The sequence below is a fragment of the Puntigrus tetrazona genome, unplaced genomic scaffold (assembly GCF_018831695.1).
Source record: "Puntigrus tetrazona isolate hp1 unplaced genomic scaffold, ASM1883169v1 S000000682, whole genome shotgun sequence".
NCBI classification, from domain to species: domain Eukaryota; kingdom Metazoa; phylum Chordata; class Actinopteri; order Cypriniformes; family Cyprinidae; genus Puntigrus; species Puntigrus tetrazona.
In genome coordinates, this window is record NW_025048296.1 from 165,622 (window position 1) to 182,996 (window position 17,375).

The window sequence follows — 17,375 nt, forward strand, 5'->3', positions numbered from 1 at the left end:
TCGTTCGTTAGGAGTCTGGGTCGCTTGTTTGGCCAGAACAAACTCACGACATATCTGGGCTAGTCCAGGTCTTAGTTAGAGGCTACCCCGCAGATCGCTCACCTTAATGCAGCCATTTCCTCAATAGACTCAAAAAGAGTAATTTTTTATGCGTTCCCTAAGTAACAGCATGCTAAGCCAGTTTGGTGGCCAGAAGTCAAGATCTCAAAAACGTGTCCTCGGCTCCATCCATTGATCGTTGATCTGACTCACTCTAGCACGCTAACAATGCGGAAAACCTCAGAAGTCACTAACCTACTAGAAAAATTATTTCAGACAATATTATAAGTTAACCAAGATTAATGTTTATTTTGCCAGGAAAGAATAGTTTCCAAATGGGTATAATTCATAAACATTTGCACAACTGATCAGCAGTACATATACAAAACAAAACAAAATAAAACAAACATAAAAAGTCTTTATACCTGGTCTTTAGAAAAGTACATAAACACCACATAGGACACACACCACACTACGGGCCGATCTGGCTACATAATCGCTCCTTGTTGTGTTTTGTCACTTTCCTTAAATACTCAGACCAGACAAAGAAATCCCAAATTTAGTTGTAAAAACCTTTTGGTGTTTTGACAGGAGAAGCAATTGATCAGCATAAGTCTGCAGGAGCGTGTTGTGAAGTGTTGTGCGAGTTTCGGACCTTTTGTTGTTGTAAATTGGGAGGCGTGTCCAGCGCCAGGTAAAACATTAAGCATTAAGCAGTACTCTTAGTCCATTCGACAGGAGAAGCAGTTGATCAGCATAAGTCTGCAGGAGGGTGTAAGTGTATTTGTTTGTAGTCTTGTAGTCTTGTAGTCTGTAGTCTTATTGTAGCGCAGTCTCGTTGCTAGGTTTCGCTGTATTGTTTACCTCGTGTCACGTGATTATTGTCGTGAAGTGTCGTGCGAGTTTCGGACCTTTTGTTGTTGTAAATTGGGAAGCGTGCCCTGCTGAATTCAGTCACGCAATTTAGATAGTTTTAAAAGTAGTGTTTACACCGTGGCAGCGGTCGCGGCAACCCCATTGTTCTGATTGTTCTGTATCGCCCCCCAGGGCACCTTGGTAACTTCATTAATGACTTGGTTGTGCTGCTCTCTGCTTTTCCAGAGGATGGCACTCCTCTGGTACTGCTAGGAGATTTCAACATCCATGTTGATAAGAGTCTGGCCTGTGACTTCCACAGCCTATTGGCGTCTTTTGATCTCAGCCGCGTATCCACCACTGCCACGCACAAATCAGGTAATCAGTTGGACCTCATTTACACTCGCAACTGCTCTACTCATCATGCCCAGGTAACACCACTGCACACATCTGACCACTTCCTGATTACTTTCAACATCACCCTAATCTCCTCCGACATAACACCAAACCCTCCGCTGGTCACTTTTCGCCGTCACTTACGCACACTCTCTTCAACCAGTCTTTCCTCTGCTGTGTCACTGTCACTCCCTCCTCCTAACTAGTTCTCTTTACTAGATGTTAACACTGCTACCAATACCCTCTGCTCCACTCTAACATCCTGCCTGGACTCTTTCTGTCCTCTAACAACCAAACCTGCCCGGCCAACTCCCTCTGCCCCCTGGTTATCTTATGTTCTCTGTGAACATCGCTCCAAACTCAGAGCTGCGGAAAGAAAATGGCGTAAAACCAAAGATCAATCTGATCTCTGTTTTTATCAGTCTCTTCTCTCCTCATTCTCTACTAATGTCTCCATTACTAAACTGAACTATTACCAAACCAAGATTAACAACACCTCTGACTCACGGAGCCTCTTTAAAACATTCTTTGCTCTTCTCTGCCCACCAGTCCCCCCACCATCGTCATCCTTAACTTCAGATGATTTTGCTAGTTTTTTCATTAACAAAACCACTAAAATCAGCAACCAATTTCCTGTAGCTCCTCGCCTTACACACACCAAACCACAGCACCCCAACACATTCTCCACTTTCTCCCTCCTCTCTGAAACAGAGGTATCAAAATTCGTCCTCCCATTCATGGCTAAGACACTAGAGCGTGTTGTTTTTAACCAACTCTCGTCCCATCTCTCACAAAACAATCTTCTGGACAGCAACCAATCAGGTTTCAAAAGTGGCCACTCCACAGAAACTGCACTTTTATTGGTCATTGAGGCACTGAGATGGTCAAGAGCACAATCAAAATCTTCAGTGCTTATCCTGTTGGACCTGTCTGCTGCTTTTGACATGGTAAACCATAACATACTCCTATCAACCCTCAGGCAGATGGGTGTCTCTGGAACAGCCCTTCAGTGGTTTGAGTCCTATCTCTCTGGTAGGTCTTTCAGGGTATCATGGAGGGGCGATGTCTCAGAGTCTCATCACCTCACTACTGGAGTGCCTCAGGGCTCAGTACTTGGGCCACTGCTTTTTTCCATCTACATGACATCACTGGGTTCTGTCATTCTGAAACATGGCTTCTCATATCACTGCTATGCTGACGACACTCAACTCCATCTCTCCTTTCAACCAGACGATCCCACGGTTTCTGCACAAATTTCTGCATGCCTAAACGACATCTCAGTCTGGATGAAGGATCATCACCTGCAGTTAAACCTCACAAAAACAGAGCTCCTCGTTTTTTCGGCCGATCCCACCATACAGCACAACCTATCAATTCAGCTAGGCTCGGCTACTGTATCCTAGTCTAGGTCAGCAAGGAACCTTGGAGTGATCATTGACGACCAGCTAACTTTCACTGAGCACATTTCAAAAACTGCTCGATCTTGTAGGTTTGTGCTGTACAACATCAGGAAAATCAGACCGTACTTATCCGAACACGCTACACAGATCCTCGTCCAGGCACTAGTGCTGAGTAGGCTTGATTACTGCAACGCCCTCCTTGCTGGCCTCCCAGCCTCTACAACCAGACCTCTTCAGATGGTCCAGAATGCAGCGGCAAGGGTGGTCTTCAACGAACCAAGGAGGGCCCACGTCACGCCCCTCTTCATTAGTTTACACTGGCTTCCTATAGATGCCCGCATCAAATTTAAATCCCTGATGCTGGCCTACAAGACAATCACAGACTCCGCTCCCTCATACTTCAGTCACTAATTGAATCATATGTTCCCTCCAGGTGCCTACGCTCTGCAAACGAAAGGCGTCTTGCAGTGCCATCACAAAAAGGTGCAAAATCACTCTTGCGCACCTTCACCTGGTCTGTTTCTCGCTGGTGGAACGATCTGCCCGTTGCCACTAGGGCAGCAGAGTCACTAGCAATCTTCAAAAACAAACTCAAAACTCATCTTTTTCGTCTACACTTCACCCAACATCGATAGCACTTTCTTCTTCTCCTGCTCTTTCCTATCCTATTCTTGTTATATATAAAAAAAAAAAGCCTTGTGTCTGCGTTAGGTAAGCCAAGACCCCACTCAGAGCACTTATGCACTACTGCCCTTTGTTGACATTAATTGCTTCTATTGCCTACCTCATTTGTGCGTCGCTAAATGTAAATGTAAATGTTTAGGTTCCCGTGCTCCAGGGTCACACCTGGCTGGAACATGTTCAGAGACCCAAAAGGAGGACACACCTCCTTCTCAACAGAACACAAGTTCTTAATCTTTTCCATAATATAAGTGATTACTGTGAAATTGAGACCAATTTACCAATCGCACTGAGACCTTTCAAATGAGACCAAACATGAACGTGAAGAACAACAGGTTCACAAGACACATGACATATAATGCCTTATTCCTATTGAGCTTTAAGCCAAGTCTTTTGGGCAGTAGGAGGAAGTAGGAAGAGCAGAGGTGAGGAGGGTTTCATAAAGCAACAGGAGGGATGGTGTTGTTTACTCTCTTTTGAAGTCCTTTTGTTCCTTTGGATAACATTGACAAACATTCACAATGGCAAATATATGTTCTATTTACATAGAATTATCTACGTCTAGCTTTCTGAGTCTCAAGATATGACATCAACAACAGACAGAATGAGATATATACTGCGTATTTCACATCATTCTGACAAGATGGACTCTCATAATTATGCATCTATGGGGAAACTCTGTCTGCGGATAAAACCCTGCTTCCAGATAGCCCAGCTAAACCATCATTCAAAAAAAAAAAAACAAGGCAGATGATGATATATCATTCATTTATTCAGCACTTTCGCAACTGCTTATCACCTGCTCCCGACAAAATGGTAAGCGAAAAAAATAGAAGGATTGAAAAAACTGTTTACTTTGCATGTACCGAAATAAATTAAGTTAAAGACAAAGTAAAGAACCAATCAAGACTCTCATTTACATTATTAGCTTTTACAACAATCCTTTAAAATGTCTGTTAGTACTTCTATCACCTTTAACTGACCATCACACCATTCTCCTTTATCCACAGGACACTCAAATACTAGTTTTAGAGCTTCATATTGGAAAATGAATTCCTCTCTGCTTAAACATCCTGACATAAAAAAAGAATTTCCTTCCTGATCTGATACTATTGGACTAAAGCTTCATGTGATAAAAAATGTTGTATTAACTGTGATTTACTAAAATATGAAATAGGCTTGTGTGCAAAGAAGAAAATGTAATTTTAGATATCATAAAAAGTTTGTCAGGGTTGCCCTGTCCATCTCTTCCTTTCAAGTAGTGATCCGGTATATTATTGTTGTCAATAAGCATATATTTATTAGTTAACCAGCTGATGACACTACTTTATTTCTTAAAGACAAATCACAAATTCCAGTTGCTATTGATCTTCTGAATAAATATACTTCTATCACTCCCTGTGAGTTTGCCATTGTAATGGACGCCATTCATAGTGGGGCCATAACTCTTCTCAACGAAGGACATGCCCATCGAAAGATGAGGTACCCTGTGCTAAAGGGGTACCCTGTGCATCAAAAAGTGATGGCAAACGGTTCTGACCAAGCAGCAATAGGTGACGAGTTGGGGTGAGACTGTGTTGAAATGAGGGTGACTTGACACAAAATGCACTATATACACATAAATAGTTCTGGTGTAGCTGTAAAAATATGGCAAAATAATAAATGTCTTAATAAAATGTCTAGAGAGTTTATAAGCTTTTTTATATAGAGCTATATAGGAATCTAGTAGCTAAAACATGGAATTGCAGCTGTTTACCTGGCCCTAATCTGACTTCAGAAAGGCATTTTAAAACAATTTTAACATAAAATACTACCATAATTAAAAAAGTAGGATCAGAATATTTTATGTTGTATTATTTTCAATAATTATTACATAAATATTAATTAGTACTAAGAAATTCTCAATACAAAATAAAAATTATAATAATTAAAAAAAATTTATGGAACAAAAACATTTTTACTGTGACCCTCAAATAAACAATAACAAATAGTTAAGAAAAAGCCACCAGATTCACAAGAAAGCACTTCAGATTGCAACAGGACACAAATTCAAACCACTCTGCCAATTCAGTCAAGGAGTTCATCGGAGCAAAGAAGTGGAAGGTCATTAATTTAGTCAGTCTCAGTCTCTGGAGGGCAATGCCATATAAAAGTTTGGACACCTCATGCAGAATATGTGAAAATTCTTAACAAAATAAGAGAGATTATACAAAATGGGAAAAATTTGGAGCATCAAGTGAATGTTTGAACCTTTTTTAATAGTTATGTTTAAGTTCCTCAATTGTCCTCAGATAACTGAAGAATCTGCTGGACATTGAAGATTTTTCAGAAGAAAAGTGCTCAGTTTGTGTATTGAATATATTGCTCAGGGTTATTTATTGAGTTCATTTTGTCTGACATGCTAGCTTGGCCTCATTATGGCCTCAATTTCGAAATGCAGTTCAGGTTGTGGTGTTTTCCACAGGAACCCCATGAAGTTATTTGACATAACCTTGTAGTGACTAACTGAAAGGAGACGTCCCAATTACGTACATAACCCTAGTTTCCTGAAGGAGGGAATGGAGATGTTACGTCCCTTTTGCAAAAGTCTTGAACTGCGCTGACTGCTGGGTTGCTGCTCAGCGCAAACCTGAATAAGTGGATGTGCACAGTCTTCTAGACATGAACAGTACAACGGCTATTGTTCTGTTGACACCACTTGTGTAGAGGCTGACAGCCTGGTTAACTCCGGCTACTTTCAGAGGCTACCATTCAAGATACTAACACAGAAGCAAATGTCTTGCAAATGCCACCAGAACTGGTTTGCAGCAATTGACCTGAAGGATGCATGTTTTTATGTACTTTTACTAAAAAGCAACCCAGAGTGCTGGATTGCTTGCTTCCTGGGGCTCCTCAGCATAAACCTGAAAAAGTGGATGCATGCCTCCATCCTATATACATGAATGTCAGGGAGAGTGGCTTGGCATGCAAAATCCATTTGGCAATTATGATTGGCCTTTTTTTGTGCTCAGAGGTCAAAGTAAAGTATTTTTTCCCTCCTTCAAGGAACAAGGGTTACGTACGGTTACAAGACATTTGTAAACTCAGCAGGCACACACACACACACACACACACACACACACACACACACACACATATACATATATAAATATGTAACATTGTTACCTGGTTAACAAGCAGCTGAGAGGGCTGTCGGGACTGCTTTCTGTGTTCTCTGCACTGTGACCCTGATGAAAAATTATACAAATATATACTTTAGGCCAATGTAACAATTCTAGCTCCTCATACGTTTATATTAATTTATTTTGTCAATATATGTAACATAACTATGCATACAATTTTGAATAATAGCTTTGAATATTATAACATAGTGGCCATTGGTTGTTTATATTGCTGTCAAAAGTAAAGCGTACTAACGCCAAGCTAAAAATTAACAATTGAGCATTAACATCATGGAAATGTGCATTAGAGCACAAAAATAAAAAGGGAAGATTAGTATTATGAGTAGAAGTTGTGGGGCAAAGGACAAATGACTGGCCTATTGTTAAACTGAGCATATGTGTTGGTCATAGCATCCAGCAGAGTGATCAGTTAAGAAAAAAAAACACTATGAGAAGTGTACCAATATTTAAAAAATTATATAATCAGCTCGATGTAGCAGTAATAGCATTTGCAGATATATAATACATATAGTTTTTGTTGTCATTGTAAATGTAGAGGCATATAAACAGTACTAATATTTACAACTATGCAACAAAAGTGTGTTTTGTGTCTTCGCAATTAAAATTTGTCTATGAACACACCACACAAAATTATGGTTGAACGCATGTGAAACACCAGCTACCTGACATTTTTAAAAGCCATGAAAACATTTTTGAGGTGATGATATACAGTGACGATGTACATTCAAATGTTTAAGACAACAGCAACCATGGAAGGATGGCCCCCACATGAATGGGCGCGGAACGTTCAAAGCCCTCCTCGACTCGGTAGTGGAATCACACTTGTCCGAGCTAACATCCTTGCCCCTCGTCCTGAATCAAAAATTTACATCCCCATCACCTGTGTACACGGCGACACATGGCAAGTGCCGGAAAGGTGCATCAACCTGTCGGCAGTCTCAGGAACTTGGCCCTTAGAGGTGGGTGTGGTGAAAGATCTGCCTGTCCCTGTGCTACTCGGCCGAGACGGGTTTGATCAACTGCTCGCGGCCGGCCAGCCACAGAGGGCTACCCACCAGGGTACCCCCTTCCTGTCCTGGCTAATGGCTGACCTCTGCTGGCTGCTGAAGGTAAAACAGCTATGCACCACAGTCTACCATTACCAGACCGATGGGTTAGTGGAGAGATTTAATCAAACCTCAAACAAATGTTGCCGCTGGTAGTGGCAGAAGACTGGAGGACTGGGACCTAATGATCCCCTACGTGCTCTTAGGGATCAGAGAAGTTCTCCAGGCGTGCACTGGGTTTACGCCCTTCGAACTTCTCTTTGGCCGACAGCCACGGGGCCTCCTGGATGTCGCCAAAGAAGCGTGGGAGTAGTAGCCACCAGCCCATCAAAGTATTGTCGAGCATGTCAAAGAGATGAGGGAGAGAATCGACTGGGTCATGCCATTAGTCCAGGAACACCTGTTTAAAGCACAACAGGCCCAACAATGCCACTATAACCGGGCAGCCCAACCACGGAGTTCCAGCCCAGAGACAAGGTGATGGTCCTCATTCCAACAGCTGCATGCAAATTCCTGGCGACCTGGCAAGGGCCGTATACTGTCATTGAAAGAATTGGCCCCGTCACCTATAGACTACATCAACCTGGCAGTACCGGACCCTTCCCTTTGGCTTACATCGGGCCCCAGCAACCTTCCAGTGAATGATGGATATCATCCTCAACCCCCATTAGTCCTTCGTGGCTGCGTATCTGGACAACATGGTCATCCATTCGGAGTCTTGGGAGGACCCTCTCGACCGCGTTTGCGGAGGGTGCTGTCTGAACTCAGACAGGCTAGACTCACAGCCAACCCTCGGAAATGTCACCTGGCGCTCTCCGAAGCCAAATACCTGGGTTCCCATCCGACCCCAGGAGAAAAAGGTGGAAGCGGTCAGGAACTTCCTTCCTGGGATTGGCGGGATACTACAGGTGCTTCATCCCCAACTTCTCCTATCTAGCTGCCTCCCTGACAGATCTGACCAGGAAGGGGCAGGCAGAAAAAGTAACCTGGACACCCGCGACAGAGGAGGCTTTTGGGAAGATCAAGGCAGCCTTGACCTCGGAGCCGGTCCTGCGAGCCCTGGACTTCAGCTGCCCCTTCCTACTAGAAACCTATGCTTCCAATACGGGTCTGGGAGCGGTCCTTTCACAGATCCAGGAGGGAGAGGAGCATCCGGTTCTCTACATCAGCCGAAAGCTGACCCCGGCCGAGAGAAATTATGCTGCAGTGGAGAAGGAGGCCTTGGCCATTGAGTTGGCAGTCCTGGAGCTGCGATATTACCTCCTCGGCCGCAAGTTCACTCTAATTACTGACCATGCCCCACTACAGTGGATGGCTCGTGAGAAAACCAACCCCAGGGTGACTCGCTGGTTTCTGGCACTCCAGGACTTCCACTTCGTTGTGCGTCACCAAGCTGTAGCGGCGAATGCAAACGCAGATATATATATATATATATATATTTATATGAAATTCTGGAGGATGTCAGATAGCGACATTCTGGGAAAGGAGCAGACTTGGTGAATTTGGCACCTCAGGCAAATATAGGAATGGGGCCCTATTCACCTTCTTCCTGATGCAAAAAAGGGCACCACCATTTGTAAATTTTAAGACGAATCTGAGAAGGGATATCCAAAGGAACAAAAGGACTTCAAAAAGAGAGTAAACAACACCGATTGGTAAATTGGTCTCAATTTCACAGTAATCACTTATATTATGGAGAAGATTAAGAACTGTGTTCTGTTGACAAGGAGGTGTGTCCTCCTTTTAGGTCTCTGAAAGTGTTCCAGCCAGGTGTGACACTGGAGCACGGGAACCTAAACACCAAAATGTTTTTGCAATTACATTTGGCATCTCTTTGTCTGGTCTGAGTATATAAAGAAAGTGACAAAACACAACAAGGCGTGTGTGTCCTGATACACTATACTATGTATACTATGTACTTTTTAAAGACCAGGTATACTGACCTTTTAAGTTTGTTTAATTTTGTTTTGTGTTATTTTTGTACTGCTGATCAGTTGTGCAAATGTTTATCAATTATACCAATTTGGAAACTGTTCTTGCCTGGCAAAATAAATGTTAATCTTGGTTAACTTATAATATTGTCTGAAAAAACTTTTCTAGTAGGTTAGTGACTTATGAGCTTTTCCGCATTGTTGGCGTACTAGGGTCAGATCAACGATCGATGAATGGAGCCGTTTTGAGATCTTGACTTCTGGCCACCAAACTGGCTTAGCATGCTATTACTTAGGGAACGCATACAAAATTACTCTTTTTGAGTCTATCGAGGAGATGGCTGCATTAAGGTAAGCGATCTACGGGGTAGCCTCTAACTAAGACCTGGACTAGCCCAGATGTGTCGTGAGTCTGTTCTGGCCAAACAAGGTCTCTAAGCGACCCAGACTCCTAACAAACAAAGTCGAAACTAGGAAATATTATAGTTAATTAATGATCCAAATTTAAATCACAACTAGAGGGATCAGCAGTTACATTTAAATAAATATAACTACAATCACGAAAGATTGGAGTCAGATAAAATTATGTATAAGGTCAGTACTACAATTGGAAACAAAAGATTAATAAATATTAGTGATTGTTAATGAGACGCAAAGAAAAGACCGAACACGCATTGACCTTCGACCAGGGCCTCTAGATTCCGTTCTGCAGGTCCCCGACCCTCTTGATGGAAGTGAGAGCATTTAGGAGGTCTTGACAGACAAGAACTTCAGCTCAACTGACGCAAGCAGCTCAAAGGGACCTCTCTGAAGGCCAGCAAGGACAATCAAGAGATCCCATGAGGGAACAAGGAGGATCCTAGGAGGATTTAACCTTCTGGTACCCCTCAGGAACCTAACAACAAGATCATGCTTCCCCCAAAGACCGGCCGTCTACTGCATCGTGAAGTGCTGCAATGGCAGCCACATATACTTTTAGGGTGGAGAGTGAAAGCTTACGCTCCAAGGAAGGAAAGCACTACTCCAATCGTGGAAAAACAGTTCAACCAGCAGAACCTGTTCTTCCTCCCTGACCTTGCACAGTGTCTGTGTGATCAGGCTCAAAAACAACTTGTTAGGGGTTGGCAGTGGCCTGTTGTGTTTGTCTTGTGTTTTGTTGTCCTGGAGCACATGGCCTTTGTTTTGACAGCTCGCCATGTGCTTTGCTGTTAACTCCTCCCCTCTTGTTAACCCTAATTGTTTCACACTCCTGCACCCCATTTCTGTCAGTTACCCTCCCTACTTTATCTTCTTGTGTTTTCTATCCTTTGTCAGTCCGTCGTTTGATGTTTGTTCATTCTGACTCTGAACACCTGTTTGATAGCTTGATCAGTTTTTTTGTTTGTCCAGTCTTAGTCCTGTCTTCAGTCTAGTTAGTACCGTTTTTGCCTTGTTGACTACGTTTGCTAGAGAATCAACTATTTGTCAAAGCGGAGAAGTGTGAGTTCCACGCCAAGTCGGTCTCATTCCTTGGGTTCATTGTTGCGGAAGGGTAAGCTTAAACCGGACCCTGTCAAGGTTAAGGCAGTCGCTGAATGGCCAGTACCCGACTCCAGAAAGGCTCTGCAGCGATTCCTGGGATTCGCCAATTTTTATCGGCGGTTTGTCAGGAATTTTGACCAAGTGGCTGCACCCTTAACTGCGCTCACCTCTACTAAGTCACCTTTCGTATGGAATTCTCTGGCTCAGGAGGCCTTTGATAATCTTAAGTTTATCTCTGCTCCTGTTCTCTCTGTTCCAGATCCTAAGAGACAATTCATTGTTGAGGTTGACGCATCGGATGTCGGGGTCGGCGCTGTCTTGTCCCAACGCTACATCCCTGTGCTTTCTTTTCACACCGTCTGAACCCTGCTGAACGGAATTACGACATCGGCAACAGGGAGCTGCTGGCAGTCAGGCTGGCTTTCGGGGAATGGCGTCACTGGTTGGAGGGGGCCACTCAGCCTTTTTTGGTCTGGACAGATCACAAAAATTTTGAATATATCCGTTCAGTCAAAAGATTGAGTTCTCGGCAGGTTCGCTGGACACTTTTCTTCAATTGCTTCAGGTTCACACTCTCGTACCGGCCTGGATCCAAGAATGTCAAGCCTGATGCCTTGTCTCGCCTTTTTGAGCCCCTGGGGGAAGCGGCTTCTGCCGACCCGATCCTCCCTCACGGGGTGGTTGTGGGGGCTCTTACGTGGCAGATTGACAGACGTGTCAGCGAGGCCGGCCAAGGAGTGGTTGTTCCTGTGGGGTGTCCAGCAGGTCGGTTGTTCGTTCCTGAGCCCCTTTGCTCTGAGGTCCTCTAGTGGGTCCACGACTCCAAGCTAACCTGTCACCCGGGAGTCAGGAGATCGTTGGCAGCCATCCGTCAGCGATTTTGGTGGCCATCTGTAGGCCAGGATGTCAGGCAGTTTGTGTTGGCTTGCTCAGTCTGCGCCCAGACGAAAAACCTCTAACAAGCCTCCGTCAGGTCTGTTATGTCCCCTCCTATTCCCACCCGTCCTTGGTCTCATATTGCCTTGGTTTTTGTTACTGGTCTTCCCCCTCTAAGGGCAACACCGCTATCCTTACGGGGGTGGATCGTTTCTCTAAATCGGTCCATTTCATTGCCCTCCCCAAACTCCCCTCGGCCAAGGTTATCACCCTCAGTCTAATGGTCAATGTGAGCGAGCAAACCAGGATCTTGAAAGAGCACTCCGCTGCCTGGCGCTCCATAATCCTGCCTCCTGGAGTCAGCAGCTTTCTTGGTAGAGTACGCCCACAATACTCTACCAGTGGCATCCACAGGTATGTCACCCTTTGAATGTTCTGTTGGTTATCAACCGCCTTGTTTCCCATTCAGGAACCCGACGCTGCGGTGCCGTCTGATCTAGCCTTTGTCCGGAGGTGTCGTAAAACCTGGAATAAGGCCAGGAGGGTCTTGGCCAAGACCTCTAGATGCACCAAGGTAGCAGCCGACCGTCATCGGACTCCTGCTCCTCACTACATTTGTGGTCAGAAGGTATGGCTCTCCACCAAGGACCTGCCTCTCAGGCGACTTCTCGCAAGCTGGCGCCCAGGTTCATAGGGCCATACCAGATCACCAAAGTTCTCAGTCCGGTGGTTGTTAGGCTCAGGTTACCTTCCTCTCTTGGTCGGGTACACCCTGTATTCAGGGTTAAGCCTGTCATTCGCTCCCATCTTAACAATAATGCCTCTTCTCCCATTCCTCCATGCCTTACTGTGTGAGGCTTCCCGGTTACCGCTGTAACCGGCCACCTTTTTCCCGCCCCACCGGTAGAGTCTGGTTCACCCTTCGTCCCACCTGATTGCGCGTCCATTTGATGTGCCATCCTTCACCGCCTCTGCAGCTGGAAGTGTGGCTGGAGTCGACTGCCAGCGGTTTCACCCGTTTTTGGACTATTACACTAAAACCTTTGTTTGTTAAATAAACAGTTTTTTCTGCAATTGGGTCTGCTCGTCTGTCCTGATAAAACTGGCAATGGAAGGATTTGCGAGAAGCAAACAGGTCGACCTGAGCCTCTCCGTATTGACTGACAAATAAGCTGGATCATCTCGGGGTGGAGTTGCCATTATCCGGGGAGGGTGAGTTGTGAGAGCGAGTCGGCTGCATGATTGAGCTCCCCCAGAATATGAACAGCATGCAGTAATTTGAACTGTGAGTGACTCCATAGGAGGAAATGGCGGGCAAACTGTGGAATCCAGTCCATGGAGTCCATGCGGACCAACACGTGCTTGTCCTGCAGCAGCAGCCAGAAGTGGTGCAGGGCTAAATGCACTGCCAATAGCTCCAGGCAGTTGATGTGCCAAAGCAGACAGCCAAAGTCCCGAAGCTGCCTGCCCATTGCATGTCGCGCTCCAGCCTGTCATCTGTGGTTACTACCACATGCTGCGACAGTTGTTCTAAGGGCACCCCTGCCCATAGAAAGTGGCTGAAAGTGCGATGACAAGCCGGTGTGATTGTCACATGGAGTGTCCCACTGCGCCATGCCCATTTAGCTAGAATAAACAAGTCGTCAAGATAATTGAGGAGTCTGATGCCCACTTTTCCTAAGGGGGCAAGAGCGCCCTCTGCAACCTTCGTAAAGATCAGCGGAGACAGGGAGAGCCTGAAGGGGAGGACTTTGTACTGCCATGCTCGACCTTTGAATGTGAACTGTAGAAAAGGAAGAAAAGGTAACGAGGAAGGATGAAGACAAAATACGCGTCCTTCAGGTCTATTGCTGCAAACCAATCCTGGTGTTGTACGCATTTGACGATGAGCTTCTGCGTGAGCATCCTGAACAGAAGCTTGTGCAGGGCCTGATTCAGAACTCACAGATCCAGGATTGGTCGAGAAGGCGTTCAAAGGCCTTTCTTGGGTACAATGGATTAGGGGATGTAGAACCCTGCCTTCATTTCATTTGGAGGGACCGGCTCGATTACATCCTTTGCCAGGAGGACAGCAATTTCCTCTCACAAGACAGAAGCATTCTGGGCTGCCACAGAAGTTTCTAGAACGCCACTGAACTTGGGAAGGCACCAGGCAAATTGGATCGCTTAAACGAGCTGAATTGTCCAGATAAGCCATAGTGAAGGATTGGGTAGTGCTAACCACACATCCAATCTCTTTGAAAGTGGCACCATCAGGGTCATCGGCATACCAAGGGGTGTGTCAAGCGGGAAACAGTCAGACGTCCTGCATAGTGCTCCACGCATCGGCCTTAACGGGGCTTAGCACACGATGGAGCTGGTGTTGTTGCGCAGGGGTGCCCTCGGTGACAAGCTGGGCGAGACGAAACCCACAACGGAGCTTTGGCAGCTGGAAGATCACGCTGGGGAGTATGTGCTCAATCTCCTCAGTCTGCTGTTGTACTGCTGTGAATCACTGTGAACCGTCACCACCAGAGCGAAGTCGGTTACTGTGTGCAGCTTCTGCATTAATCTCGGGTTGGATTTACCCCTCGCAGCTCTTTCAATGCTTTGGCCTGGTGAACCTGCATGATTCCCATGGCATGCAGGGCAGAGGTGGCTTGGCCCGCAGCGTTACAGGCCGTAGCAGCGAGAGCTGCCGTGGTCCTACCAGCCACGAGGGCTGGTCCATCCAGCCACGAGGGCTGACGGCTGGGCGGTGTGGACACCTTCAGCCCGATACTCGCAGCAGCCTGGGCAAGCATGGCTTGCAGCTCTGAATCCGACTTGGAGGAAGCCACAGCTCCCAAAGGCCATGGCTCCTCCTCATCATTCTCCTCAGCTGACGATATCCCATCCCCCAATGCTGCGTTTGACATCTGGCCCTCCCTCGGTGCACCAAACAACATAGTAGGGCAAGAGGGCACAGTCAAAATGGTATCTTTACAAAGACGCAAAACAACTGCAAACAGAAATTGCTCTTTTGGTGAGACTGAGAGCTCCTAAGCAAAATCTTACACCTGTAACCTATTTATACCCACGTGACGGGAGGAGCTCAGGATTAGTTAACCACTTGCCAAATTTCATTGGCGTTTTCTCTTATCAGAGCTAATAAGGGCTCCAAGCAAGACCCCCCACCAGTCTGTCATCATGACAAAACTTGTAATGACTGACAGACAGGGAACCCTAAATTCAGTATCTCAGAAAATTTAAATTTTGTGAAAAGGTTCAATATTGAAGACACCTGTTCCCACACTCTAATTAGTTAATCAACTCAGAACACCTGCAAAGGTGGTCTCTCAGTCTAGGTTTGTAGGCTACTCAATCACGGGGAAGACTGCTGACTTAACAGTTGTCCAAAAGACGACCATTGTGTGATTCTTGTGCGAGAGAGTGAACATTCCAGACATTCTATATATTATTGTACCTACTTTTGTGCACTCTTTTTCTTGAACATATTTGGTCCTCTGAATATTTCCTTATATAAGTCTATTACACTCTCCTGTACTTCCCAGAATTCTTTCTCTTTCTTTTTTATTTGCCATATACTTTATAAGCATTTGTATTCTGTGGAGCGGGCTTGATTGACATTATATATTAGTTAGATATTCTTTATATAACTGTTTATGTGACAAATAAAACCCTGAATCCTTGAAAATTATAAACTGCTACATTTGATTGCAAATATTTGATTGCAATTGCAATTTAGCAATTGTTTGATCATTAGATCAGGTAATTCTGGACAGTACTGCAAGGTTATCAAGATTTAAAAAGTAGCATAACACATTGCTACATAATGTGAACAAAATCAAATATACGAAACAACCTGTAGCCTAGCGCCTTCCTGGGTCCACCATTTCTCAAAGTCCTTTTGAAGTTTCACTTTCAACTTTCCATGCAACAGCTGTAGATGTTCAATTTCTGTCTTCAACCCTTTTAAACACCCAGATTTGATCTCATAACTATGAAGAAAAAACAAACCCATATGAGTAATTTATCAGGTAAGATCAAAGAAGGTTAGTAAATTACAAATATTTCAGTAATAAAATGAGACACACCTTTTCTTTTCCTCTTCTATCTGGTTAAGAATTCTTTCCTCAACATAGTCTGACTCTGATGCTGTTTGGTTTTCTGTTAAGCCTAAATAGAACAGAACAAATAGGTACAATGAGAAACATCTGCAATATGCATTATAATGTCACCTATTCCAGAAGTGTTATGAACTGTAATTAACAAAAAGCTGGACAAATAAAGCCAAAACAATGAGAGATACTGAATGTAAAAAAATTATCCCCAAAAAAATAAATAAATAAATAAAAATCCTGTTATGATAAAATCCACAATAAAAAACTAATATAGCTTTTTACAGTCACTAGGGCATATTTCTTAGTATTAACATTTTAACAACTCTCTGTAAAAAGACTTAATAACTTATAGTAACTTCAGTTTGACGGCACTGCAGAATAAAAAAAATAAAATAAGAAAAATGATAATTTAGATTAATAATGACAAGCAAAACTGTTTTATAGCTCAATTAAAACATGTTTATAATTTCTAAAATTCAGCAACATCAATTTACTGTTTTAAATTCATATTATTAAATAGAAACAACACTGAACTGACTGAAGTTTTTTTTTTTTTTTTTTATTACTGTAATATATGTATACATACACACATGTAACTTTTTTTTTTTTTGAACAACCACAACAACAACAACAACACACTGTAAGGAGGAGGCGGAAGCCGATTGCGATTCCATGTGCGGATGTTTATTGGAAACACACACACAGATGAGGATGGTCAAAAACAAGCAAGGGTTGGCAACAGTAATATCAGTCCGGAAGGCAAACATACACAAAGGGAAATCCGTGGGCAAAGTCGAATGGAGGCAATGGTCAATAACAAAGTTCAGTAGTAATCGGTTACCGTAACAAACAAGGATGATCCGTGAAGCCGTGAGTCGATAAAACAAACAGAAGGTCATACACAATAGTAGTCAGTAGTACAATGGTACACGCTTGGTAAGGCAGACAGGCTGGCAATACTTCGCGTAGAGCACCTGGTGCTCTACGGTTAAATAGCCCTAACCCGGAAGTAGCAGCAGAGGGCACGGCTCGGGTCAGTACTCGGGAGAGGGTTCCCTCTGCTGGCTGGATGTTACAGAACTCCCCCCTCTAGGAGCGACTCCTGGAGCTTTTCGTGGACGTCCTCGTGGGCGTCCCTGTGGCTGTGGTTGGTCCTGGACAGAATCTTGTGGTTGATTTCGTGGGCGTCCCCGTGGTCGTGGTTGGTTCTGGGCAGAATCTCGTGGTTGGTCTCGTGGTTGTTCTCGTGGCCGTGGTTGGTCCTGGGCAGAATCTCGTGGTTGGATTCGTGGGCGTCCCCGCGGGCGAGGTGCTGGACGATCGGGTCTGGCTCTGTGGAACTCCT

At 44.5% G+C, this 17,375-nt stretch overlaps 1 protein-coding gene across 1 annotated transcript in view; it reads right to left on the minus strand.

Annotated features, from left to right (window-relative positions):
- The window catches only part of LOC122334901 (kinesin-like protein KIF6), a 62,267-nt gene that overhangs the window by 9,816 nt on the left and 35,076 nt on the right, over positions 1 to 17,375 (minus strand). The window contains exons 5-7 of the mRNA XM_043232784.1: positions 16,004 to 16,085; positions 15,772 to 15,907; positions 6,537 to 6,598 (exon numbers count right to left, since the gene is read on the minus strand). Coding sequence (XP_043088719.1) covers positions 6,537 to 6,598; positions 15,772 to 15,907; positions 16,004 to 16,085 — 280 coding nt within the window. The remainder of the gene's footprint in view (positions 1 to 6,536; positions 6,599 to 15,771; positions 15,908 to 16,003; positions 16,086 to 17,375) is intronic.